This window comes from Hippocampus zosterae, chromosome 8 (assembly GCF_025434085.1).
Source record: "Hippocampus zosterae strain Florida chromosome 8, ASM2543408v3, whole genome shotgun sequence".
Lineage (NCBI taxonomy): Eukaryota > Metazoa > Chordata > Actinopteri > Syngnathiformes > Syngnathidae > Hippocampus > Hippocampus zosterae.
The window spans coordinates 20,568,364-20,594,924 of NC_067458.1; the positions used below are offsets into that span (position 1 = coordinate 20,568,364).

Here is a 26,561-nt window from a genome sequence, read left to right on the forward strand (position 1 = left end):
CAGTAATTGATTTAAAAAAAAAAAACATTTTTTTTCAAATGTTCATTGAAGAACTCACTACTGAATTGATTTAAAAGTTTGAGAAATGTCTCAATGTTTTCGATGGTTTAAACAGGTGCCCCACCCCCCCACAAAAATAATTACCTTGCCGTTTATGCTCATTCTTGTTATTTAAAAATGTATTTAATTGAATAAACAGGAGCAGAAATGTCTCATCTTTCCAACTGTATGAAAACACAATGTCATGTTTATTCAACAAATGTCAGTATGTACACAATATATATTTAGAACATGAGGGGAAAAAAGGATGGAGGTAAACAATGTTATATTGTACAGAAAATGCGAAAATCCAAGACGTGCGTGAAACAATTCAAGCATAATAGCTTGAATAGCATAATAGCTCAATAAATACTTGCTGGCAACTTCAAAAAAGTGCACTGACAACTCTAGCTCTCCTTGCCCACGTGCTAGAGCCTGACAGTTCTTCTTAATTAAATCTAAAGTCATTCAACATAAGCGATTGAAGCAACCTTATGATGGTCGAGGTATCACTATCTACTGTAGATGAATGAAAAGAATGATGTATTAATTGTCTGACTGTGGAGTGGAGCTGGTGACGGACGTGCACTGCGAACCTGTCGAGACGTTGAGCGACGACGAGCTCCGCAGCGGAGACACGGACAGGCCTCGCCGCCTCATCTCCTGCGTGGCCCTCTCGCTGGCAGTACACAGACAACCGCACTTGTGTGACCACACTACTGCATTTTTATTTTATTTTATTTTTTGGTAAGCCTATCATAAAGTCCCATCAGAACAGCTTTATGGTTCTAATTCTGTCCTTGGTAAACTTATGATACTGTTCTGCTTTAGAAATCAAGTTGCCATCTTCACAGTACAGGAAAAGCTGCTGAATATTGTTCAAGGTAAAATTTCATTTAAAATAAATATAACACGCAATGAATGTTTTTTTTTTTTTTGTAGAAGCATGTGTGTCAACACTGCATATGGGCTGATTGATACTCGTCGCATCGCTCAAGTTGCAATTTGTACGTTCCGGTGCAATGCGTGTTCATTCATTCAACACTAGGTGGCGGTCATTGAACTCACCGTTCAAAGCGCTCTGACGTCAGCTGTCTGTTGAGGACGTCCATCTCGGTCTGCAGCTGACAGACTTTGTTGCGCAGGTTGGACACGTCCCTCGCGTGCTCGGTGCTGTCATACGGCAACATGGGGGGGGGAATAAATCACTCCGTATCCTTGTTATCCAGTTTTCGGTTGGTGTACTAATAGGCTCTTTATCCTGACTAGAAAGACAAGTCAGCAATGGCTTTTTCGATACGCGTCAGGCTGCTCCGAGTCCTTACTTCTTGTTGTCGGCCAGGGTGAGCCTGTCGCGCAGGACCTTGAGCTCGGACTCCTTCTCGCTGGCCGTCAGGTGCGTCTGGAACTCCTTTTGGCGATTGGTGGACAGCAATTTCTCCAGATTTTGCACTGCCAGCCGCTCGCTGGTCAGTTGCTTTTTCAGCAGCTGCGCTTCGGAGCGCACGTCCTCCAGCTCTGCTTCCACCTGTGGGTGGGACCGAGATTAATTTTAACAAAGCGAGTATATCTTGCTGAACATTGACATACAATATAGTGGTGCCTTGACTTAAGAGCGCCCCCAACTTAAAAGTTTACGAGCCATCCATTTATTGCTTTGAGTTGCAGTATTTGAGAAACAGATTGAGATCGAGCGAACGAAAAATTTTAAAGTATTATTCATTCATTCATCTTCTGTACCGCTTGATCCTCACTAGGGTCACGGGGGGTGCTGGAGCCCATCCCAGCCGTCTCTGGGCAGTAGGCGGGGGACACCCTGAACCGGTTGCCAGCCAATCGCAGGGCACACAGAGACGAACAACCATTCGCACTCACACTCACACCTAGGGACAATTTAGAGCATCCAATCAGCATGACACGCATGTTTTTGGAATGTGGGAGGAAACCGGAGAAAACCCACGCAGGCCCAGGGAGAACATGCAAACTCCACACAGGGAGGCCGGAGCTGGAATCGAACCCGGTACCTCTGCACTGTGAAGCCGACGCGCTAACCACTTGGCTACAGGGCCACCTAAAGTATTATTGTACAGATTAAAATCGTTCCATTGAATAATCGAATGAGGCACGCCGAGAGCCGCTGCTCACCCTCTCGAGTTCCATGCTCTTGGATGTGACCTGTCGCACGGTGAGCTCCTTGGCAGAGTCCAGCTTGACGCAAAGCTCCCTGACCGAGGCCAAATCGGAGGAGAGAGTCGCTTTCTCCTCCTGGGCCTTGTGCAGCTCCTCCTCAAGTCGGGCCATGGTTCGGGCCAGCGTTGACACTTTGCCCTCGTACGCCTGCAGAGCTTGGATATTCTGGAGGTGGGGGTGGGGTGGGGGGGGAATGTACATCAATGCAATTCAAAATGATGAGCGTTTTTAATTGAATTGGGTTAACTGGGATCATGTGTCTCACCTGCTGGATCTCAAGCTCCTTGTTGCCGACGGTTTCACGCAGGTGCCGGCGTTCGGCGTCGGACGACAGGAGCTCCAGGCGGATGGAGTTCTTCAGCTCCTCAATCTGCTGCAGCCTGCGCTCCCGCTCCTCCACGTCCAAGTGGGCCGCGCGGTAGCGCTCCAGCAGGTCCAGGTTCTCCTGATCCTGCGGAGGCCAACAGTTCACAGTCAGCTGAAGGGAAATACCACAAAACCAAGCTAGCACGCCAGCAGTAGAAGCTGGGGACAAATGAATTTTCGTAATTGGCTGCTTGAGGAGTTTGGTAAGCCAGTCCCCCTCTTTGAAATAAATTGCCTCCAATTAACTTTATTTTCCATTCTCAGTGAGCAGAGAGGTGAGGAATGGGCAGCTATGCATGGAGGAGGAAGCGTAAGGATTAGAAAAAACTGACGGTTACAGTTACCTACACAGATGCCTTTTGATTAATGTGCATTGTCCTAAAAAAAAAAAACATGGAACCAGCGTGTACTAGTCAGCCCCAAGGACAACATGAATGGTCCATGAGTGTGTTCCACTGCGACACTGCAACCTTTGGTCACAATTAAAAGCAAAAAAAAAAAAAAAAAAGTCAACTTTTTATTTATTTAATTTCATTTCTCAATGGACCAAACATTCTGTATTTTGTTTAAAAATAAAATAAACTGTGCAGATTTACAATCATGTACTGTATTGTGTATGGCAAATTTCTCTTGCCTTTTTCTGCAACAGGTTCTCAATTTTGGCCACCGCGCTGATGTAAGAGTGCACTCTCAGTTTCAGCTCGTCGCGCTCACGCAAAGCCTCCTCCATCTCCACGGTGACCGCCTAGACGAGACAACAGAGGCGGAGCTCGGCTGTTCATTCTTTGCTTTTCCAAACACGATGATCAGAAGAACGTGATCCGCACTTGGTTCTCTCTGGTCATCGTCGTCAGGTCATCTTGAAGCCTCCTCTTCTCCCTGACTGTGATCTCTTTGGTTTTCTGTAGTCCCGCCACCTCCATCAAGGCTTCGTCGAGCTGTTTCCGGAGACTGGCGATCTCCCTCTCGCGGCTATTTAGCGCCCCCTGCAGTTGACTAAAACACAAACGTGTCGGATCGCGCAAGTCTCAATTAGGTACGGTTATGCCTTAAAAAAGAAAAAATAAAATAAACCACTCACGCCACAGATTTGTCCATTGCTGTGACTGTGTGCCTAACATCCTCAAGTGTCTTTGCCTAAACAGACAAAATAACATTTGCAATTATAAGCTACGGAAACTATGGTGACATGGTCCCCAACAATGTAATTTGAAAAGCTTAACCATCGAGTTACGTTTGTTTCTCAGCAACAGAAATAATCCAAAAATGTCAGAAAAAAATGACACACAAAACACGAGGGTTCATAAACAAAGCTTTCATCCAGAAAATTTTAAAAGAGCGACCTTGTTTTCAAGTTCCTCCTGAAGAACAACCAGCTTCTCTGCTTTTTGATCCACCTCATCTTGCAGGCCATCCTTCTCCTTATCCAGCGCAGAGAATGAGTGCTGAAGCCGTTCCGCCTCTTGCTTGTGCTTGGCCACCTGCTGACGCAACATCCCTGCGAGAAAAAGCAGAGAATTCAGCGGCAATCGTTAAAAAAAATCTCATCTCATCTTCCGAGCCGCTTGATCCTCACTAGGGTCGCGGGGGGTGTTGGAGCCTATCCCAGCTGTCTTCGGGCAGTAGGCGGGGGACACCCTGAATCGGTCGCCAGCCAATCGCAGGGCACACAGAAACGACCAACCATTCGCACTCACACTCACACCTAGGGACAATTTTAAAGCGTCCAATCAGCCTGCCATGCCTGTTTTTGGAATGTGGGAGGAAACCGGAGCACCCGGAGAAAACCCACGCAGGCCCGGGGAGAACAAGCAAACTCCACACAGGGAGGCCGGAGCTGGAATCGAACCCGGTACCTCTGCACTGTGAAGCCGAAGTGCTAACCACTAGACTACCGGGCCGCCCTTATTAATTAATTACATAAATATAACAATCGTGACAAATCGTCACCTATGGTCTCATCCTGAATTTCCATCTGTTCGTTAGCGGCGTGCAGCTCGGAGGTCTTCACAGACAGCTTTTGTTGGAGCTCAGACAGCGAACACTTCATCTGCTCCTGTTGCAGCCTGACAAGCAGAAAGAAAACATCGACTTTGAGAGACAAGCAATCCATTGAATAGGAATAAGTGTCCTATGATGAATCCCCCCGCCCCCGCAAAAAGGGGCTTATTGTCAAACAGTGGCCATATGTCATTGCCGTGGATGACCAAAAATGCACACCTGCAGTTTGACTATCTGAAAGTACCATGTTATGGCAGACGTCATTTCCAAGTGAACAAAGTCGGGATTATTTGACTTATGAATGAATGAATGAATGAATGTTTGTTGTTTTTTTTTCTCTGTCTCCTTTCTTCTTTCTACATACATTCTTGCTGCTGGAGGCTGTAAATTTCCCCAGTGTGGGACGAATAAAGGATATCTTATCTTATCTTATTCAATTGAATTTATGACGTGCTAGCAGAAAATCGTTAAAATATAGAAGCATAATATTATCAGAAAAACAATAGATTGTTCTGTACAGCATTTGTTTGTCTGAGGAAACGCATGGTTCTGTAATTTTACTTTCAAATTTTTAACACTGCCAAAAATGGTTGCTTCAAACCAAACTGGCCGACTTCCTGTTCAATTTTGCAAGGTTTTTCATGCGTGCCGTTATGATAGAGATGTCCACCGGTTTTGTGCCGATTGGTGAAACGGCTGTCGGGGGGAAAATTGTTCTTAATTTTTTTCCTTTTAAACTTTTTCCTCAAGAGTTGGTGACGACGTGTTCCCAAATCCTAAAACAGATCAAATTTGACTCTGGGACACATCTGTAAGAAAAGGTGATTCATTCCAAGCTCCACTGGCCACAATTTAAAGCAATGAAGTGTTGTGAGATTTCTCAACAAACCTCAACGCAGAAGCCATTTTCCTGTGCTGCGCCGTCTCTTCGGCGTTTTGAAGCAGCGCACTTGACTGGACGTCCAGTTTCTGCTCCATGTCCCGCTTGCTGTCCTTTAGCGCAAAGAGCTGCGAGCGCAGCTCTAAGTTCTCCTGTTCCAGCTTCACACCAAAAAGTCAAAAGCTTTTTTTTTTCATTCTTCTTTTAAATAGAATGTGCAGTAAAGTTAGAAGCAGAGGCATTCATGTCATTCAGAGTTCTTATCCAAGACAGTGGAGACTTCAAACTCGAGTTTGGCAAACATGGAAAAATAATGCGTCACATGGGAAAATAATGATCCGGGCTTACAATGTGAATGCCATTCTGCATGTCTAGTATCCGCTTTTCTTGCCCATGTCCATTTGGCAGAGCCGAAGGTTGGCCAACCTAATGAAGAAGAAGAAGAAGATGGTGGGAAAAAAAACCCTGCTCATATGTGTCCAGATTGGGCGGCCCGTTAGTCCAGTGGTTAGCACGTCGGCTTCACAGTGCAGAGGTACCGGGTTCGATTCCAGCTCCGGCCTCCCTGTGTGGAGTTTGCATGTTCTCCCTGGGCCTGCGTGGGTTTTCTCCGGGTGCTCCGGTTTCCTCCCACATTCCAAAAACATGCGTGGCAGGCTGATTGAACACTCTAAATTGTCCCTAGTGAGTGTGAGTGCGAATGGTTGTTCGTTTCTGTGTGCCTTGCGATTGGCTGGCAACCGATTCAGGGTGTCCCCCGCCTACTGCCCGGAGACGGCTGGGATGGGCTCCAGCACCCCCCGCGACCCTAGTGAGGATCAAGCGGCTCGGAAGATGAATGAATGAATGTGTCCAGATTGTCAGTATTGGTTCTTTTCCGCGACAGTTTGAAGAACTGCCGTCGACCAATCAAATGACAGTGAGTGGTGGCTCTGAGGAACGTTCCAATGTAAGCGCGTGCCTTAAAAAAGTGGAATGGAAACGCAACCGCACAGGGTCTGGAACCCCGCTGGCAAACGGGTGGGGTGGGGGGACGGGCTGACAAAAGCAAACTCACCTGAAACTCCTCCATCAGCAAGTCTCGCTCTGCCTTAACCTTCAGGATTTTACTTTCTGCCAACCTCAGTTCCTCTTTCAGGTTCAAGACGTCATCGGACGTGCTTGAGCTTTGACGGGTGTCCTTCAGCTGCTCTTGCGCCTGAATAAATAACAGCTGTTAGAAGCCCATCTCTCACCCCCCAACCAAAAAAAAAGAAACCTAGGGATGGAGAGGGGGGTGGATGAGGCTATTCACCTGGTAAAACATAACTTTGAAGTGGTCTCTCTCAGAAGTGAGAGCTTTCACGTTGGTCTGGATGTCCTCCATGTGCACCTCCACATCCTGCAGAGCCGCCTTCAGCTCGTCTCGCTCCTTCCCCAAAGTGAGCAAGTCCGACTCTGCAGCGCCTCCCTGCGCAGTGTCAACAAGCTGAAAATTGGACGACGGTGACCCCGCCCATCGGTGGGCATATGGTCCACACCAGGGGTGCCCAAAGATCGAAGATCTACTTTTTGATCAACTAACCTCACAGGATCTACCCTTACCGGCGCGCGCACGCACACACACACACACAAATTTAAGATTTACATGCTTTATTTTATTCATTCATTTAATTCATCTTCCGTACCGCTTGATCCTCACTAGGGTCGCGGGGGGTGCTGGAGCCCATCCCAGCCGTCTCCGGGCAGTAGGCGGGGGACACCCTGAATCGGTTGCCAACCAATCGCAGGGCACACAGAAACAAACAACCATTCGCACTCACACTCACACCTAGGGACAATTTTTTTTTAGAGTGTTCAATCAGCCTGCCATGCATGTTTTTTGGAATGTGGGTGGAAACCGGAGCACCCGGAGAAAACCCACGCAGGCCCGGGCAGAACATGCAAACTCCACACAGGGAGGCCGGAGCTGGAATCGAACCCGGTACCTCTGCACTGTGAAGCCGACGTGCTAACCACTGGGCTACCGGGCCACGCTTTATTTTATATTTTAAATATTTTTTTTTGTTAAAATGAGACGGATTAGTGTGCAGTGTATATTAAAATAAAAAATATATTACTAACATGTACAAAGACACACAAATGGTTGTTTGTTTTTTTTCTTCTCGACACTCCTCGGATCTACTTGGGACCTGTCTTAGATCTACCGGTAGATCAGGATCTACCTAATGGGCACCCCTTGTCCACACACACCCACCCATTATTTGTTCAAATTCCCAAGATCGAGACCATATAAAAAATTTTTTACTCCTCCCCCACATTAGGGCTACGCAATGAATTGAAATTCAATTACACTCAATGACTACAAAATTGACATCACCGTAAAAAAAAAAAAAGGATTTGTAAATCATCTTACGGTCTACTAATACCCTAATTACCTTGCCAGCTGGAATCCTGCCCCGGCCCGGACTACGAGCGGGGCTGCCGGTTCCCCGGACTCGTCTGCAGTGTTCGGCTTCCTGACGGTAGCGGTCCCGCTCCTCCTCAAGACTCTTGACGAAAGCGTCCAGGCGCGACGGCGAGCGTTCCCTGCCGCAGACGCCGTGTTTGGCTCGCAAAGCTTCCAGCTCCAGCACCATCTCTTTGTCTACAAATTGCATGTTCCAATTATCATGACCAAAAACACAACACATAACATAAAACACGGGCCAGTCATGCAGTCCTAACCACTTTTCCGTCACGCGCTTTGTCGTTTGAAGCAGTTTGAGATGAAAGGGGAGAGAATCAAAGTGTCCTTTCACCAGTGGATCGGAGACATGACATGCTCAAAATGCGCACACGTCGGCTACAAGCTCAGTTTCAAAGTCAACGAGAAGCAGTCGCGTCCACTGACTGTCTCATGCAAAATCCATCCCAACTCCGAGAGGCGACCCCCGGCTCCAAACACGCATCGGCGCTCCTCTCTCCTCATCCATCCAGCCGCACCAACGCAGACGATCCAACAGCGCCGACATCTCCGCTGAACAAAACGGGCTTGTGAAAAAAGCTGCCCATTACAGGCGCAAAAAAACACACAAGCGCCCCCAGGCCTGTCCAGCACCGACAGTTAATAGCGCCGACATTCCTCCCAATCAAAATCTGTGCCGGTACAGGCGTGCTGCCGAGAAGGCGCAACCACCAAGTGAAGATACTTCTCCTTTGACGAATGTCGTGGCCCAAAAAAAAAAAACGCTGAAAACGGTCCATATCGGGTCCACGCGATGGAACAACAAACAACATGTGACAAAACAAAAACGACAAAAAAGCAAGGCTCTTGAAGAGCACTTGCTGAAGGCTGCCTACTCGGGCGCCATCTTGGAAAAAAAAAAGGCAAGAAAGACAACTGTGCCTGCCTCCTGAGTCTTCCTGCGTTCTTAGCATCAGATTACCGTCATTAACCTAACACCGTCGGACAGTCCGCCACGTTGCGGCTGCGTGGATGGCTGCTGAAGTTGAGGATGAGAAGAGAAGATGCGCCCTTGGAACCGAGAGTCGGCGCCCGGGACCGAAACGGATCGACGTGGGACAGGAGAAGCCAAAGCGGTTGACTTTGAAACTTAGCGTGTGCCCCCCTTAATAAGTGCCGCAAAACGTACAAAAAGAGGAGAATTCCCTCGGAAACTTACCGGCAGCCATCATCTTCTCCACTTTGTCCTGCAGTCTGATTTTCTCCGCTTCCAGGAAGTCCAGCGTTCCCTCCAATGCCTCGTTCTGCCGACGCAGCTCCAGCAGCTGCTCTTCTTGAGAGCCTTTTTCAAAGTCCCGCTCAGAAAGCTCCTAGAAAGAAGTTGCTCGAGTTAAATGACCCTGGTCATCATCATCATATAATTAATACGTCTGCAACGCTTGAACCAAGACGCCTGAATTTTACAACTTTACATTTTGTTATTTCACTAAATACTCACCGCGCTTATTTTTTTCAGTTTCTCCTCCAAATCGTCAATGACTTCTTGTTGACCTTGAATAACTTCCTGCAAAGGGGGGGGGAAAAGAAAATCTTCACTCTTGGAGGGTTCTCGCTTTTGTTTAAATGGCAATTTTTCTCACATGTAAGGCCAATGCAGAGTACAGTTTATGTTACCATGACGACTTTAGCTGGATGTGTGCCTTTAAAGGGCGGGGCCTATTGAGTAACATCCAGTGCTCTGACTCCAGCTCCAGGTGGGCATTTACGATGCTATTAGTTCAATGTGAGCGTCTTGTACATGCTCTTTGCGAGTGCTTTCATTTCGTAATTGCAAGTTTGACCGTTTGCAATAAACGGCTGAATGTGTGTCTCCGACTGTCGCTGTCCCATTTTTCTTTAGATTAAATTGAGCTGCGGTATATTGGCTTAACGATGACAATTTGGCTTAACGATGACAAAAAAAAAAATGACAAAGCAACAGCTGAAAAATGCGGGGCACTGCATTTTTACACTTTTCCATCATATGTGGTCTTCAAAATTAAAATGTCATATTCTCACTTTATTATTACGCAACTCCAGGTCGGCCATTTCCAACGCTCTCTCCTTATCCATCTCCATCCGCTTGGCCAGGCCATCGATGTGTGTCAGCTCCTGACACAGTTCAAAGTTTTTCAAAGAGAGGTCGGCCACTTTGCTGGAGGATTTCTGCTGCAGTCCCTCCACCTTCTGCTCCAGCGCCTTATTGCTCTCTTGCAGGTATTCGACCTGTTTGACATACACTGATTTTTTTTTGGGGGGGCCGGCCAAAAGAGTGCCTGAGCTTTCCTGACAGAGCGAAGTGCGCACCTGAAGGCTGAGGTGGGCGATCAGTTTCTCATTGCTGGCGTTCTCAGCCTCCAAAGAGACAACATCGAGAGGTCGGCCTCCATGAAGAACGCGGTTGAGACGGTCTATCTCTTGGTCCCTCTCACTAACCTGAAAGAATTGGCCAGAGATTCACTTTGAATGTGAATGAAACTTTATCTCATGACAGACCGGTTACTTACTTGGGTGTTTAGGAGTTGCATGCATTCATGGGACTCGTCGAGCTCCGATGTGACTTTTGTGACTTCATCCTGCAGCTCAACAATCCTACGGATCAAAAATGGCAGACAGTTTAAGTGATTAAGAATTATTTTCACCATTTAAAATGGTTGTCTTATTAAAATGTGTATGAAAATGCTTTTTTTTTTTTTAAGCAACCTGTTATCAGCCAATTGTAGGAGATCTGCTATGTATGGATCATCAGGTTGAGCCACGGGATACCCAGATGTCGCAGGTGGAGGAATGAGCTCATCGGTCTGCATTCTCTGACGTCGGAAAGCGATGCTACGCTTTTTCCCACCTGGTAAAAACATTTGACAAGACCTTCATTCAGTATAAAAAAAAAAAACAACAACAACAGGCCCCGCCCCAGGTTTCGCTGTTACCTGGCGTCTGCACCACAGCTTGCAGGTTCTTCTCCTGCAGCTGCAGAATGCATTCAGCCTTGGCTTTGCTGTCCTTCTCCAGGCAGCGGATCTTGTGCGCGTACTGATTATTCAAGAACCTCAGGTCGCACATGTCATGGTCCAGTTTTCTGATGCGGCTTTTCAGCTCTAAAACAAGGTGAAGAGTAGTATAGTTTGGAATGGATGATGTACAAGGGCATATTTGACCGTTGTTTCTATTTGCTATGCGTTAAAAGTGCCTTCATGGCAATCATAGGTTTATTGTTACATTTTATGAGTTTGTGCTCGGAGTAAGCCAGAAAAAATACAGATTTCAATAGTTTCACCTTTTTTTTTTGCTCATTGTTATTTTTCATGGCTAAAAACACACTCGTGTACTGAAACAATGGGTAGGCCCCTGTCATCCCATTTTACCTCGAGTTACGTGCTCCATCTCCTCCTTCACCTTGAGGAGGTCAATATGAAGCTGGTTGTTCTCCCTGACCAGCCTTGCATTATCTGCTCTGTAGGGCTCGAGGAGGACGTCACAATTTTGGCTTTGTTTTTCTGACTTTGCCGAGAGTTTGGCATTGCGCAGGCTTTCGGTTGTGTGAACCAGATCACTGAAACAAAGAGCAGTGCTTTTATTTAGATCAGTGATTCTCAACCGGTGGGCAGACACAAGAAAATATGCTCACTTAACCCGGTACCTACGGTTTTTCATTTAATTGTAATACTTATATTTTTTATACATACTAACACTAATTCAATTGAACTTAACATAGAAATTGACATGAAACTGTCCACTCTTTTGCAAGCAGAAGTTACCTGAAAAGCTTCTCAACGAGCGGCAGGTTTTCAATCCCCAGAGGATGCCTGTAGCCCAGCTGGTCCAAACGCCTCCTCAAGTTAACGAATTTCCTCTCAGCGCTGCTCTCCATGACTCTTAAGAAACACTTGCGAGTCCAAAATGAACACTAAACTGTGCACAGTCGTGAGCCAATGTGTTAAACTAACACTAATGGAGCTGTTTGCAAAACTACTTAGCTAGCTAGCTAACATTAGCCAAAAGTTATCATCACATTTTTTAGGGTCTTTTTTAACCCGCTCGGTCACCATAACAGCGCATTATAATAATTTAACATGACAGTTTAAAAAATGTCAAGCTTTAACTCAATCTACGTTCTTTGGCGCAAGGAAGCACTTTAGTCTGACAGCTACGACAATTTAGCATGACAGAAGCGGATGCTATCTTAACAAGGAACTCATGACACGAGCTAATATCATATCAATAAATATGATTTAAGGAGAGCGTGTGGCAAAAAAGAGCGTTTTATAAGCGGTGGCAAAAGTTTGAAAAGAGCGCCGATGACCTCAGGTTAGCGCTCGTCACCATGGATGAAAGGAAACAAAGAGGGGGGGCGCGCGTTTTAATCACCGGAGTCGCCCAGTGTAGCACAGCCAGAGGGGCGGTGTAGAAAAATACAATACAATACATTCACCTTTACTGAACCAAGAAAAAAAAGAATACAATTTCAAACTAAATAACAACAACAATAATAATAATAATAATAATAGAAAAAAACGTCTCATTTTGAAGAGAGATCTGTTACAAGAAAGCGGGCCACAATTAATTCCAACAATAACAGTAACAATACAATGCATGTATAAAATATATATTTTTTTAAATTAGAGAGAGACTAGCCAGTTTGAGTAGACTCTGAAGGTATTGCAGGAGCAACGGTGAACATATAATAAGATGCTCTTGCTGGCCTCAATTTGCACAGAAGGAACTCACGATGTGAGATTGGTGGAATTTTGAATCGTCAATAATTTGGATATAACATTGAACTAAAAGCAGGCGCTTCCACATATTAGACCCCAAGCAATACTGCTCATGCACCTCTTGCTCTGTTTTTTTCCATCCTTGCGCTAGCCAACTTGGACAAGAAAAACATATTCATAACAATCTGAAAATATTACTATATTTAACAATCAGCATTTTGAAAATCTGATGTCTTTTATTTATTTACTTATTTTTGAATTATTTGTTTATTGGAGAATTATTGATTCTGTCGTGGTCTGGATGCGTAAGGCAGAGCTCAATCCGCTTATATTGCATTTCTGTATAGTCCTGACAAACAAACAAACAAAAAAAAAAACCAACAACAAAAAAAGGAAGAAGAGAAAAATACTTTGGTGGCTGCAATTTTATTAAAAACATGGAGCAAAGAAATGAATGAAACGTGGTCAGTGCGTTAACGTGGTAAAACTAGTGGATAGCATGTCCGCCTAATAGGGCACTCTGACTAACGTTAGGTTCCTTGAAGATTCTAAATTGTCCATATATGTGAATTGTTTATCAGGACATACCCCACCAAACGCTATGAAAAAAAATGGATGGACGGATGAAAAACGTGGTTTGTACATGTTTATCCAGAGCGTGTCAGTAGTGAGTCATTGTCAGCGAGGCTAATGTGACTGAGCGATGCTGGAGAAATACTCCAGCATGTCCTGAATGGTAAACTCCATGGTGATTCCAGAGCCAGGGTAACACCTGCCGATCAAGTCTTCAAAATGTTTGTACTGCCGGATGAACTCGTCTTGCGTGGAGTGCCACACCACCTGCAGGAAGCGCACACGAGCGAGGACACGTTGAGAAAGTAAAACAATTTAGTCGTAATAATTTTTTTTGTTATATAAAATACAATATTACAGAGTGCTATTTTTTCCAATTAAAATATTTTTTTTCTGGGTGGTGGGAGCGGCTGAAACAGGAGCAAAACACTGGCAGTAATTTGAATGACTGTCTTTGCTGCCCCCAGCTGGCCAAGGCGAGCAGCACAAAACGAGCAGCACAATGTCCACAAAAAAAAGGCAGGAAAAAATGTGACAAATAAGATTTATGCTAGAGAGGAAAAATTATTTGTGATTCAATTGTTTGAATTTACATGCCTGGTCGCCTATCAGATTAAAAAATGTTTAAGAAGCTCCAATTTGTATTACACCAATCGTATCTCACCTGTAGCAGGCTTTCCTCTTCACACAAGTGTTTGTCCACCTTCTTGTAGAGGTTGTCCAGTCCCTTCTTGACCTCTTTTCCAGGGTACTCTTTGATGACCTTGCGTAGCTCCTGCTTGTTGAAGGCCAGCTGATAGCTCACCTCCTCTTCACGGATTCCTTGCGCCACGCGAGCTTCCACGCCCTCAAAGAAATGCTGCAGCAAGGCAATGATGATGATGATGATGATCAACTTGCCGTGTTAAGCACAGGTGAAGATGCTTTTTTTGGGGGGGGGGGCCTTACGTTGAGCTTTTCCAGAGGCTGGCCCAGAGAGTTGATAACATAGGACTGCAGGTGGTCCGTGTATTTGTGCTTGGCCTCGCGCCTCTCCGCATCCAGGCAGGAGATCTTCAGCTGAGATAGCGTGGAGAAGATGTGGTGGAAGTTCTCCATCATCACCACGTCCCGCGGCGTCTTTTGGCTCTCGTTGGCCACTTTTTCGACTGAGGAAGTCGAGGCGCTCGTCAGAGCTTTGCCTACGTTTAAAAAATATATATACAGGTATATATGGGTCAGGGTTCTTACCGTTCATGAAGACGGCCCTGATGAGCTTGACGTAAGCTTTGTCGAGGTCTCCGCGACGTTCCGCATTTCGGAAGATGGTCTCGGCCAACTCGGCAAACTCTTCGAAGCCGGTGACGAAAGGCAGGATGCCAACTTTGCTCTTCTTGGAAATTTTCACTTCCTCCATCTGTCTGATCTGGACAGACTGTGAGGAGGAAAGGCACATTATTAGAAAGATTAAAGAAAGCTGAAATAAAAAGTCTACACACCCCTATTAAAATTCCATGTTTTTTTGTTGACAGAAAAAAAAAGAGGTTTTGAGAATTGAAGTTTTTCCAATCGTTAATGTGACTTACTGTATAATTTATATTATCCCACATAATTTCTTCTTTCAAACGTTGTTTGAAGACCGACGGGTTTTGATTGACCAAACCTTGACTAAGGCCCCTGTAGCAAATGAAGAAAAAACGTTTTTTTGGTGTGGCTCCTCAACATGTTTGCTGGTGCCAAATGTATTTTTCTTTTGGAATTATGGTGAAAAAAAAATACAACCCTGGCTTCAAAATTTTAGAACCCCCCCCCCCCCCAACTTTCCGAAATGCATGAGGAAAAATGTGTTATGGTCTGACTATACCAACCACAACCCCAGGTATAAAGCCAAAAGTAAGTCTAATGCCATAGCTTGTCTTGTAAAAAAAAAAGGCATGCTGTCATCATAATGTGGCATGGAAAAGTGCTGAGGATTTTTTTTTCCAGGTTCATCCCGTGCCCCCCATCCCCCCCACCCTCCCATCAAGGAGCTAAACTCCAGTCTTGGCAATTGCAAACTTAAAGTTGGTGAGTATTACCGGTAGTCACTCTTTTTTTTACTACTTGCAGCACGGCTTGGACCCTCTCACTGTCAGACAGATGTTACGATGCATAACACGCAATACCGAATGCAGATTCAACCTTGGCCCGAATCACAAGCATTAGCCATCGTCGAATCACTAAGAATCATACACCCTACTCACGATGCATTTGTCAAAGTTTCTCTTGACGGTGACCAACACATTCCCCAGCGTGGTGCTCAGAAAGGACGCCGGGTCCACGTTTTCCGCCGTCCACACGTGGTGGCTCATCTTCACCAGCATGTACAGCGAGTGAAAGCTGTCTATCTTGTCGCCCAGAGCGATGAGGCTGTTGAGCTCCGGCTCGATGCTCTGGAAGACTTTGTTCATCATCAGACGCACCATGTCTTTGCTTTTGAAGGGCAAAAAAAATGGAGGAAAAAACGGGAGAGGATGTTGTGAAGCTACTTTAGTCGACGGAATTGAAGTTAACGCGAGTACTCACTCTGATGACAGGGAGTGTCTGTGTTCCGCCTGGGGAGGCATTCTTGAAGGCACGCCGCCATCTGAATCCTCGGCTTCCGGCTGACAAAGAAAAGGAAATAAAACATTATGACTCTTGCCAGACGTTTGAGGGTGTTTATGAAGGATGACAGCATGCCTGCATCTGTTATTGCTTTGCAAGTTGATGTTTCGGGGAGAGCGGAAAGAACACGAGGGCATCGTTGGACAACCAAGGGATGGCATGTCGTGCTTTGAAAATGGTGATGAAAGGCCTACTTGATTTTCATGTGTGGAAAAAAACACAAATACAAACTGCATTGACGATCCTATTCTCAGAACATATTTGACTAGATTTTCACACGATATACAACTCGAGTGCATTCGCTGTTCCGAACAGGGAAGTTGGGTGAATTAATGCGAAAACTCTTGGAACCGCTTGACGAAACTCTCATCAAGTTGACACTTTTTTGACCGAGAGGCACTAAACTGGTGTGCTCTCCTCAATCGCTTTCAATTCAAAACCATAAAAATGTTACTGCTATGTTCAATGTTTATTGAAGATGACAAATCTCTGAAGCAAAAATAAATAAATACCTGAGCCAAAGGAGGCAAGACGGGCGGGTGCTGCTGCAGCTTGAAGAATTTGCTGATGAAGTCTTGTTCGGCGAGGCACAGTGGCTCCAGCTCACTGAGTACCTGCTCGAAGATCTGCAAACAACCACTCCGGTTCATTAACTTAATCCCTCACCTGGCCTTCGCCGTCGGTGGTACCTTGTCAAACTTGGTGCGATCGGCCACGTCCAGGTCGGAGGCCGACATGTTGCCCATATCCAGCAGTGAGGACGACTGCGAGCGCCGACTGTTGGAGCCCTGCACGCTCAGTTTATTTAGGCTGGACGTGGAGCCTGTCAGCTTTCCGGAGCTTCCGTGAAGGCCTGAGTTGAACATGTGTTTGAGTGAAATGAAAGAAGTACGTTGGCGTTGACCAGGGGTGTCCAAAGTTTTTTTTTGGTATGCTCGGGCCACACGCTAGAAGTGACATATTGACACATACTCGTTCGGCACTATGTACGATGCGTAGCACCGATGCTTGGCCTCGTAGTGCCGAAGGACATTATATTCCTTCATCACGGCAAAATCGTCATCGTAAATCAAACAGACACACTTTCCTTTAATTTCTTTGAAGAAATATTCATTTTTCCCTCCGTGTTTGAAATCTTCTGCACTCACTTGCTATCGTTCGTTTCTTCGATGCTGCCATTTCTGGCGACTTGTGGTAAATGTTTTTCTTTGCTTAATTTTGTTTCGTGGAGAAGCGCCTTTTCCGTTACTGGCTCCATCTAGTGTTGAAACCGAGAAGCTGAGCTCGAGCGCCACGTGCGGGCGATATTTAACTATATTTTTAAGAACTTGCTGCGGGCCAATAAAAACAAACCAATGGGCCGCAGTTGGCCCGCGGGCCGTAGTTTGGACACCACTGGCATAGCCGAAAAAGGAGACGAACAAACATGTAAGCGTGAGCGTTCGAGCAGACATGGAAAGCATTGTGGGGAAGAAAGCACGGTGGGGAAAGCTCTCTCCTGGCTTCTTACTTACTTTCCGTCTCCTGTTTGAGCGCGCTCTCTTTCCGCGGAAGCGTGGCTGCAGCCAGTTACAATAGGGCAGGCGTCAAAAGACAGAGAGAGGTTAGGCTTAGTACATGCGGCACGGGTGTTAAAAGACAAGCCACTCGGTATAAGCTGAGGCGCGCTGCAGTGGACGGAGCCTCCAGACCACAAATCCCTGGGCTGCTTTCGACACAAAAACTTCACACAGAACGTAGCGAGGCATTACTATCACCCACAGCAGATGACAAGCGGTTCTTTCACACCTTTCAAAGCTTGTGTTGATGAAAAGAAGTCAGTTGCGATGTGCAATGCAAATGGCCATTTGATTCGTTTCGTGGGATCTTAGTTATGATGTCACTATCATGGAATCCCTTCGGTCGAACTACCCTGAAGACACGTCCACCCACGTTCGTGTTGATGGGTGAAACTGGTGTCAGTGTGTGATTTTTTTTTCAAGGCTTTCCAGGGGGGTGAGAAATAACTGGTTCTAATCAAATTTACAGCATGTATGTTGACAAGAAACTACCTTTTGTCTAATTGAAGCTCCTCACTCACTTTGAATATGCGAGGTCACACCTAAACTGCAACTTACGTTTATATTCTACATTCTTGCTGCTGGAGGCTGTAAATTTCCCCAGTGTGGGACAAATAAAGGATATCTTATCTTATCTTATCTTATATGGGATAGCCTGGATTAAACATGGGCGGCCCGGTAGTCCAGTGGTTAGCACGTCGGCTTCACAGTGCAGAGGTAACGGGTTCGATTCCAGCTCCGGCCTCCCTGTGTGGAGTTTGCATGTTCTCCCCGGGCCTGCGTGGGTTTTCTCCGGGTGCTCCGGTTTCCTCCCACATTCCAAAAACAGGCATGGCAGGCTGATTGGACGCTCTAAAATTGTCCCTAGGTGTGAGTGTGAGTGCAAATGGTTGTTCGTTTCTGTGTGCCCTGCGATTGTCTGGCAACCGATTCAGGGTGTCCCCCGCCTACTGCCCGTAGACAGCTGGGATAGGCTCCAGCACCCCCCGCCACCCTAGTGAGGATCAAGCGGCTCGGAAGATGAATGAATGAATGGATTAAACATAAAACGTAACACGGCTCAGGTTACATTTGAGAGACATCTTAAAAAAGGAGGGTTACAAACTCACTCGCAAGGCTAATAATCGGCCAACTTACCAAACTTGCCCTTTGCCTCCTTGCTCGTTCCCGCCATCTTGATCTTGGCAATCTCGAAGAAGTCTTTAATTTCTCGTTCATACAGTCGGCTCATGTAGTCCACATAAGTCTGGAGAAAAATACAATAAAATAACTACAGTGGTGTATATTCCGGTCCAAAAAAAAAAGACTCCACTTATGCCACTGAATGAAAACAATGGAGGTGTAAAGGTGGCGCCGAGTGTGTGATTACTAAATAATTCAACAAGCGCAAGAGAGGCTCTTGGAGCAGTCAGGGGCGAGCTGTCACGCCATAGTCAGAGCACTGACCCTCGACAGGCCCTCGTACTTCTCCCGGTGGGTGATCTTCAGCCACTCCATGAGCTTGGCGTAGCGCAGAAGGTCCCGGTGGAGGGGGCTGTGCTTGGGCAGGGTCAGCTCCACAGTGTGCTGAGACAGGGTGGAACTCTGGTCGTGGCCCTAGATGGCACACAACAAGGAACATGCGGGTCATAAATGCTCGATTTAATGACCTACGGACGATTTCGTCTTCGCTGAACCTAACATTTCGGGAATGTGTGAGGAAGTATGCCCCGCAATATACGAGGGCTCACTATGCCGGTATCTTAAATAACGGACACACGTAAATTGTCAATTTTACATGCACGGGCGAAAACACGCACACCACTTCGGCATGTCATTTGCACTTCTCTCGGGTTACGCGTGTTGCTTGTCCTGCAACGCGGGCACGCTTGTTAAAGGATGTGAGTCCTGCAGTGACAAAAATAACATACCATTAGCACCACAAACCTCAAAGAGGCCCTCTTCAATGTTTTTTTAGTCGAGGGGCCGTTAGGTGGTTAGAAACAAATTCCATGCACAGCTCATCAATAAGGGGGGGAAGGTTCTGGGGTGGGTGCGGTGAGGTGAGGCTACTCACTGGAAGTGACAGACAGGAAGACCGATAGAAGTGAGGGATGGTCATTTTGAAATGACTGAAGTGGTTGAACTGACAAGAGACGGAAACGGCAGCGTGGGGTGACTCGAAAGGAGACACTGACAATCGAGAAGGGGGGATGGGGAGGAAGGACGTGAGGGGTAGGGGGAAGGAAATGAGCTGGTCCAGGAAGTAGAGACAGAAGAGCAAAACAAGAAGTCCACTGTGGGGCAGAACAAGAAAAGATTGAGGCCTTGGACAGCAACGAAATCCAAACCCTTGTATCGGTTGGTCAGTTTTGTATCTTACCTTTTGTTGGGCTTGAAGGAGATGATCATTTGATGGTAAATAATGTGGAAATTTGACTTTTTAATTGCTTGCATACAAATATGTAGGCTGCAGAAGTAATTGTGTCATGACACATCCAAATACATCAATTTTTAATATGGCTTTTTGGGGCTAATTTGTCCCGGTAGTCCAGTGGTTAGCACGTCGGCTTCACAGTGCACAGGTACCGGGTTCGATTCCAGCTCCGGCCTCCCTGTGTGGAGTTTGCATGTTCTCCCCGGGCCTGCGTGGGTTTTCTCCGGGTGCTCCGGTTTCCTCCCACATTCCAAAAATATGCACGGCAGGCTGATTGAACACTCTAAATTGTCCCTGGGTATGAGTGTGAGCGTGGACGGTTGTTCGTCTATGTGTGCCCTGCGATTGGCTGGCAACCGATTCAGGGTGTCCCCCGCCTACTGCCCGAAGACGGCTGGGATGGGCTCCAGCACCCGCGACCCTAGTGAGGATCAAGCGGTACGGAAGATGAATGAATGAATGGGGCTAATTTGTACAATATGGGAACTGTTTGCAATTGTTTAAAAAAAAAAAATCATGATTCGGTCTCATTAAAAAAAAAAAATTATAATTTTAAATAATACAACAGTGGTTGTTGTCCCCACATAGCAAAAAAAAAAAAAAAACAACACATTACCTGGTGCACAAACACGTTGTTGAGATGATTGGTGAGACGCCGGGCGAAGGTATCTCTTAGGTCGGTGAACAGGTGCTGCTGCTGCTTGACAGCCATCAGCTTGTCGTGGCCTACGAAGGCCAAAAATCCAGTTTACTTTGACGAATGCAACAAGCGTTTACGGGTTTAACGTGAGAAAAAAAAAAAAAAAAACCCGACCTGGCAGGAGTGCCACGTTCATGCACTGCAAAAGGGCTTCGGCGGCATTGATGCAAGCCTCGATGCCTTTAGGAGATGTCAGGTCTCCGTCTTGCAGGGCTCTGATATGGCCCTTGGACAGGTCCATGTTGTGCTAGGCGGCCAAAGACAATACGGTTACTAAGCAACAGGCGGCGGGGCTGAAATGATCGGCGATTCCACGAGGGGGATCCACAGTCTTCAAAGCAAAGCAGCTTTCAGGTTACCTCTTCGGGGCCTAAACAGAAGCACTGACCTACATTTACAAACTGCATCCCCATCATTCCTCACCACTAGGAACTGGATCTCATTCAGCAGCTTGCCGTTGTTGGCGTTGCTGATTTGGATGAGACGGTTGCTCTGCGAGATCTGGTCCATCTGGTCCTTGACGCTCTGCAGCATCTCCTCGTAGCTGCTGAGCTTGCCCTCGATGGTGTCCACCTCGCCCAGAGCCTCGTCCAGCAGCTGCATCAGGGTGTTCACCTGCTTCTCCGACGCCATGATGGACTGGATGTTGGCCTTCAAAGTCACGGATGACGAGAGCAATTTGTTTCATGCCGTTGTGAAGCTTCGAGGGAGTGTTATGTAGCATTGGAAACTTTTTTTTTTCATTCTTAACTGGCATTAATGGGGACATCTGATGTCAAATGAACTTTCTAACTGCTTGTAAACAAGTGAAGCAGAGTGCCAGCACACACCCATTGAGTGTGAAATTAAAATAGGGTTCAATGATTTTGAAAAATGATTTGTGATATTTTTTTCCCCCCCTCAATATTACAAGTGTTATTTCATAGACGATTTTTTTCCCCAAGGTCCTCTACCTGTGGATTTTTTTTCACAAATGCAAAGAATAAAATCATCTGTATTCCAGCAATTTTAGCCTTGTGGCTTAACCACTTCAATTGTTCATGTTTTATGAAGAAATGTCAGAAATGTGTGCCATGAATTCCTGATCGCAAAATGGCCACAAGAGGGCGTCCGATACGAGTATCGATCATCATTGAGAGTACCGATACCTTGAAATAAACACCACGTCTCGGCCTGATACTGATACCTGGTATCAGTATTCTTCCGTTTCTAATACATACATTTGTGGTGCACAAGTGGATCATCATTTACATAATAATGCCCCCACGCAAGTGTTTCTGCCCATGACATAAATCAGGCAGGGTGGTGGAAGATCCACAGCCACTTTCAATGACACCTACATGAATGTCATAGCAACACGGCAGGTGCCACATACACACAGTGCAGTGTACAAGTGTCAAACTCAAGTCCCGTGGGCTTGTTTGTCGAGAAATATGTTTCAGGATTTGTTTGGCATTATTGTTACACTCACCCCATCTAGCACCTGCAGCTCCCTGGAGAGCTGCTCGGCAAAGGCCTCCGCGTTGGAGATAGCGTACTCGCACACCTCCATCATGCCCTCAATGTCCTGTTCCTCGCGGGCGCTCAGCTCCTGGTAGTCATCCAGGGTATCCTCGTCGCCGCCAGCAACACTTTGGCTCTCGCCACTGGGCACTGATTCTATTGGCAAAAAATAAATAAATAAAATCAAATAGAAGGGAAGGTTAACAGCAAAAAAACATTAGCAAATGGTCTGTGGTCAAACCACATTAAAAGTGGACGATTTGACTGACAAGTGAAGACGTTCAGTGACAGGAAGCGGATATTTCCATACGTTGATCTCATGAAAAGTAGCCAGGATAACAGTGAAATTCGGATGCGTGTGATGAGTTAATGCACAACCATCTTAACTTGGTGGAATGGCGATGGGATTGAGTGTCTTTTAATAACGGCGACTGGTGATGTCATGAAAAATCATGGAAAGGAATTCAGAGGAAGGAGAGAGGGAGCGAAGCTATGGGCGAGTTAAGTCCTACCAACCTTCCGCTTTAGGAAGTTCTGGCCAGAGAAAGTTGAAGACAGAAAGAATAAAAAATTTACACAGAAAGCCATACCAGAAAGCAGAAAATACAGAGAAGGGTTGAGTAGTCACTCTACAAGCATGCTCAAACAAAAATAATGCAGAGGCAAAAAGTTTACAATACGTCCACGTTAGCGCACCTTCCAGCAGCTGAGAACTGACATTGACAAATTCCACCTTCTTCCTCAGGTAGCGCTGGTTCAGCTTCCAAATGCACGAGATGAACGAGTTCTTCTCAGCCGTGCTGCTGGCCACCCAGCGGTAAACCTTCTCAAAGTGAAGGTCGAACTCGGGGTTTTCCTGGAGCGATAAAGGCAAAGGCGTTAACTTTTTCACTGCCGTGGACATTTATATTCGTCAGAGTGGAAGCCAAATGTGCACCGTCACCCACTTATCGTACATATAGACGTCAAGTACATTTTTCAAAGGGATCACATTAAAAAAATAATAATTATTATAATTAAAAAAAATCAGCAAATAGGGGAATTTTTATGTATTTGCATTTTAATTTGAGAAAAAAAATTGCAAATGTGCCCTTTAAATTGCCTTCAATTTGCATGCTGTCTAGTTTAGCATTATTTTAAAAATGTTAAAAATGTAACTTTGCTCTGAGTGATGTAGTGCAGTTGTTCCCCAACCTTGTTCGCATCTTTGGCGTCCACTTCGATCAAATCACGGAGTTCCCACGTTAGTTGTCGTTTGTAAAAGTCTCCTTTGTCGGATTTCTTCACTTTGACCACTTTGACCTGCACGGGCCGCTCCGTGGTGACTGGAATGGCAGCAACCAAAAGCAGATTTCATCTGTGACTTTTATCCATTCTTCTATGTTTACGGCGGAAGGTGAAGAACTCATGAGCCACATACCCGTGGCACACAAAAAGCAATTCTTCTTCTTTTTCCCCGCCTTGCAAACGTTTACGATGCCCAGTAGACGCTCATCGTTGGGCGTAAAGATGTCTCTCTGGAGGGCGTGCTTGATAGCAGTCATGGTGGATGCTGAAAAACATGTTATTCTTTATTATTTATGGATAAATAAATATTACAATAAAAATTAGGAAGAATTATTTTTGAATAGATACATATTTCCCCCTAAATTTTGCAATGGCATTGTCATTATTTTTTCAAGGTCCCCTTCCTATGTATTTTTAAGTGTGATTACAACAATAATGCACACAAATCTGTGGCACTTGAACTTTACATTTTTCATTAATCAACTATGATGATCTGTGATGATGTGGTCTGCACTACCTAAACCCTGACTGAACTTGACCAAACACTATATAAACAAATCCAGAAAATAGGCAAATATGTAAACGATAAACCGTACTGACTGATAGAGATTTTATGTAGTTATTCCCAACGCATACGTAGACCCAGAAATGAAACATAAATTGTTGTGGTTGACATTGGTGAAGAGGTTGCCACAAATGACATCTTCAGTGGCTGCAGCTAATGCTAGCTGGAACGCGCTAACGACAGACGCCATTACGTTGAAACATAAAGAATACTAGAATGGCAACGAGCGTAACAACAAGCTGCCACATCCTGGAATGAAGTTTTAAATTCTTTAAATGCGATGTGAGATCAATGACGGACATAAATGAAAGTCACTACCTTGTTGAAGTGAAATCCACCACCGCTGTCCGTCAACTACGCCCCGCCCCTTTTTACTTCCGGGTTGCGCGGCGACGTCACAAGATTTCTGGAGTTAACGTTTGCGCATGCGTCGTAACAGTACACAGATGACAATTTACGTGATAATAAACTATGATTTGTTGTTCATAAAACGTGTCAATCAGTGAAAAGAGCATCCTTTTGTGGGTTAATTAGTTGTAAAATTAAAAAAATGTCTTTACTGCCCTTTAAAATATTTACAAAAGAAATGCGAACAAAAACAACACAAAATACCGGTATACACTGAATATTATAAATTTTCAATTTCGATGTGCTTGTGGGTTAATAGCAATGTTTTTTTGTTAATCATGAGCTGTCAGTGATTTATTTATTTATTTGATTATGAATCAGACATTGAAATTTGTTACTATACAATACAATACATGCTGATTCATATAGTGGTTGACTTTATTGAGCTAAATGACTCAAGATGCTTGCATCGTTAAAAATCAACCCCCTGCTGCCACACATTGACACAAAAATAAACACGGATACACAACTATGTGCACAAATGGGCACACTCGCGCATCAGGTTCAAAATAATGAGATAATGACCCATGGCGTGATGCGCAGCAGGTCCTACACCACTACAAACTACAAAGTACAACCACACTAATAAACATATTTTTTGTTAAACATGCAGCAAGTCATATTGACCAATGCACACTTTTATGACACAAATTTATCAGGTGGATTGTATTCATTCCTTGTATGGAAAACACCAAATGTGACGTTTTGGCTCTTTTATTTTTTTCCCTCTGTTGCCATAAATACAACTCATGTTCTGAATTCCTTGATGCACAGAGGAGATTGACACAGAATGTCATCCGACCAAATGCAGTGAGTCAGCCATGACGGAGGGCTGTTCAACGAGTGATTTGCACAGAATGCCCGGTGGTGCCATTTCCCACCTTGTTGTTATTGTGAGGAGACGACGCCAAATTCCCCACACGACCTTGTGTCATTGTCATCACACATGTACCCCACGGGTGGCGTTTTGTACGATAAGATGACATTTTGTGATAAAACACACTCACTAGTTTTCATCGGCATACCCAATGATATCAACCATGTCATATTTGTTCCATTTTGTAGACAAAAGAATGCTGGAGTATTTCATGTGAGAGATGTCACAATAAATATGTTTGGGTCAACATGACAGTAAAATCATTCTGCAAACGCACATGGCTGCTTTCTCCCCTGGTGCTTGGAGCATTTGCCACATTTTTCACGCAGTCATGACTCATTCACCCTGATGTGCACGTCTGACACTTTAATTTGCTCAATGTCAAAAGGCCAGTGCTGACGTCGGCACGGACGGCGCAAAACACACACCGAAAAAAGTTCCAAATTGGCATGATTGCGGAAGCTCGTTAAGATGGAACATCGGTAAAAGCGCGCGGGTCCGGCGTGTACTCCACCTGTGGCGCGAGACTTCCTTTTTCAGCGGACCGGGAAGGCCAGGGTGAAGCGCAGGTGCGACTGGCAAACAAAGGGCCTCCTCTGCCTTTGCTGCGACGTACATTTGACATTCACACTGCCGATGAGTGGCAGATAGCTTTTTCTTATCGCAACCAGCTTGGAGTTTCTATCTGGATGGTATTTGCTGCGGCCCTTTTCGAGGTCCGCAGATTCCATCATCAGTCACATGGATAGGCACATAAATATATTTGCATGTGTGCAGAATGAGTCATAAGGGACATTTTGGAGGGTCTTCCTGTCTCATAAAGAAGATGAAAACTTGGTGTCCTCCGAGGCCAAACCATCCTAAACAGACATCAAGGGTCCGATTGTTCAACTTTAAGTACATCGTTTCAAAATGGCAACCAGTGGGAGCTCTTCAGCCTGACCAACCTTGTAACTTGTAACCCATTCTGCTCAAAAGCCACAGCTACGAGTGGGTTAGGAAGACAACCCAATATGCTGGGTTGTGTGTGTGTGTGTGTGTGTGTGTGTGTGAATAACCTTTCACCTGCTGTGTTTTACATTTGGAGAAGTTAATGAACAGCGCCATTTTAAAGTTACTGTCCTGTTAATTTAAGTGCCATTGTCATACAGTCCAAACACATACATTGGGCGTCGCCCCCCCCCTCACCGTCCCGCCTTACTCGAGAGGGCTATGAAGTCATCAGTGTGAATGCCCTACTTTGATAACCCCGTGCTGAGGCGCTCAGCCACTAGCCAAATTGCATGTCAAAGATGCGCGCGTATCCCCGAGCCAAGCGAGCATGAGAGAGCCGATTACGCCTCTTTGCTTGTTAAGAATTATGGGTTTGATCATACGTGCCATTTTGTTTTAA

At 45.5% G+C, this 26,561-nt stretch overlaps 2 protein-coding genes across 8 annotated transcripts; both read right to left on the reverse strand.

Annotated features, from left to right (window-relative positions):
* Positions 1-227: 227 nt before the first annotated feature.
* On the reverse strand, positions 228-12,313 carry LOC127605344 (centrosomal protein of 135 kDa-like). 2 transcript variants are annotated; one of them, XM_052072759.1, is made up of 25 exons: positions 11,699-12,313; positions 11,306-11,493; positions 10,871-11,038; positions 10,644-10,785; positions 10,448-10,532; positions 10,248-10,376; positions 10,125-10,166; positions 9,960-10,052; positions 9,400-9,465; positions 9,121-9,271; positions 7,894-8,102; positions 6,771-6,926; positions 6,534-6,674; positions 5,825-5,902; positions 5,486-5,637; positions 4,546-4,661; positions 3,939-4,093; positions 3,677-3,732; positions 3,423-3,591; positions 3,230-3,340; positions 2,495-2,680; positions 2,185-2,394; positions 1,365-1,567; positions 1,108-1,212; positions 228-718 (listed from the first exon to the last, which is right to left on the reverse strand). In XM_052072759.1, exons 1-25 carry the CDS (start codon positions 11,809-11,811, stop codon positions 586-588), a joined length of 3,357 nt encoding a protein of 1,118 aa, XP_051928719.1. In that variant the 5' UTR covers positions 11,812-12,313; the 3' UTR covers positions 228-585. The 2 variants fall into 2 exon arrangements, with proteins under 2 accessions (XP_051928719.1, XP_051928718.1); XM_052072758.1 differs by having other exon boundaries at positions 9,960-10,166.
* A 749-nt stretch (positions 12,314-13,062) lies between these two features.
* Positions 13,063-24,266, reverse strand: exoc1 (exocyst complex component 1). Of its 6 annotated transcripts, XM_052072773.1 has the most exons (21): positions 24,202-24,266; positions 23,452-23,583; positions 23,226-23,356; positions 22,728-22,887; positions 22,548-22,565; positions 22,000-22,187; positions 20,952-21,179; positions 20,643-20,775; positions 20,445-20,554; positions 19,469-19,537; positions 18,859-19,008; positions 18,550-18,658; positions 17,368-17,412; positions 16,543-16,706; positions 16,366-16,479; positions 15,773-15,852; positions 15,451-15,679; positions 14,459-14,642; positions 14,177-14,376; positions 13,893-14,087; positions 13,063-13,495 (listed from the first exon to the last, which is right to left on the reverse strand). In XM_052072773.1, exons 2-21 carry the CDS (start codon positions 23,573-23,575, stop codon positions 13,343-13,345), a joined length of 2,784 nt encoding a protein of 927 aa, XP_051928733.1. In that variant the 5' UTR covers positions 23,576-23,583; positions 24,202-24,266; the 3' UTR covers positions 13,063-13,342. The 6 variants fall into 6 exon arrangements, with proteins under 6 accessions (XP_051928733.1, XP_051928734.1, XP_051928736.1 ...); XM_052072774.1 differs by lacking the exon at positions 22,548-22,565; XM_052072776.1 differs by lacking the exon at positions 19,469-19,537.
* Between the last annotated feature and the right edge of the window lie 2,295 nt (positions 24,267-26,561).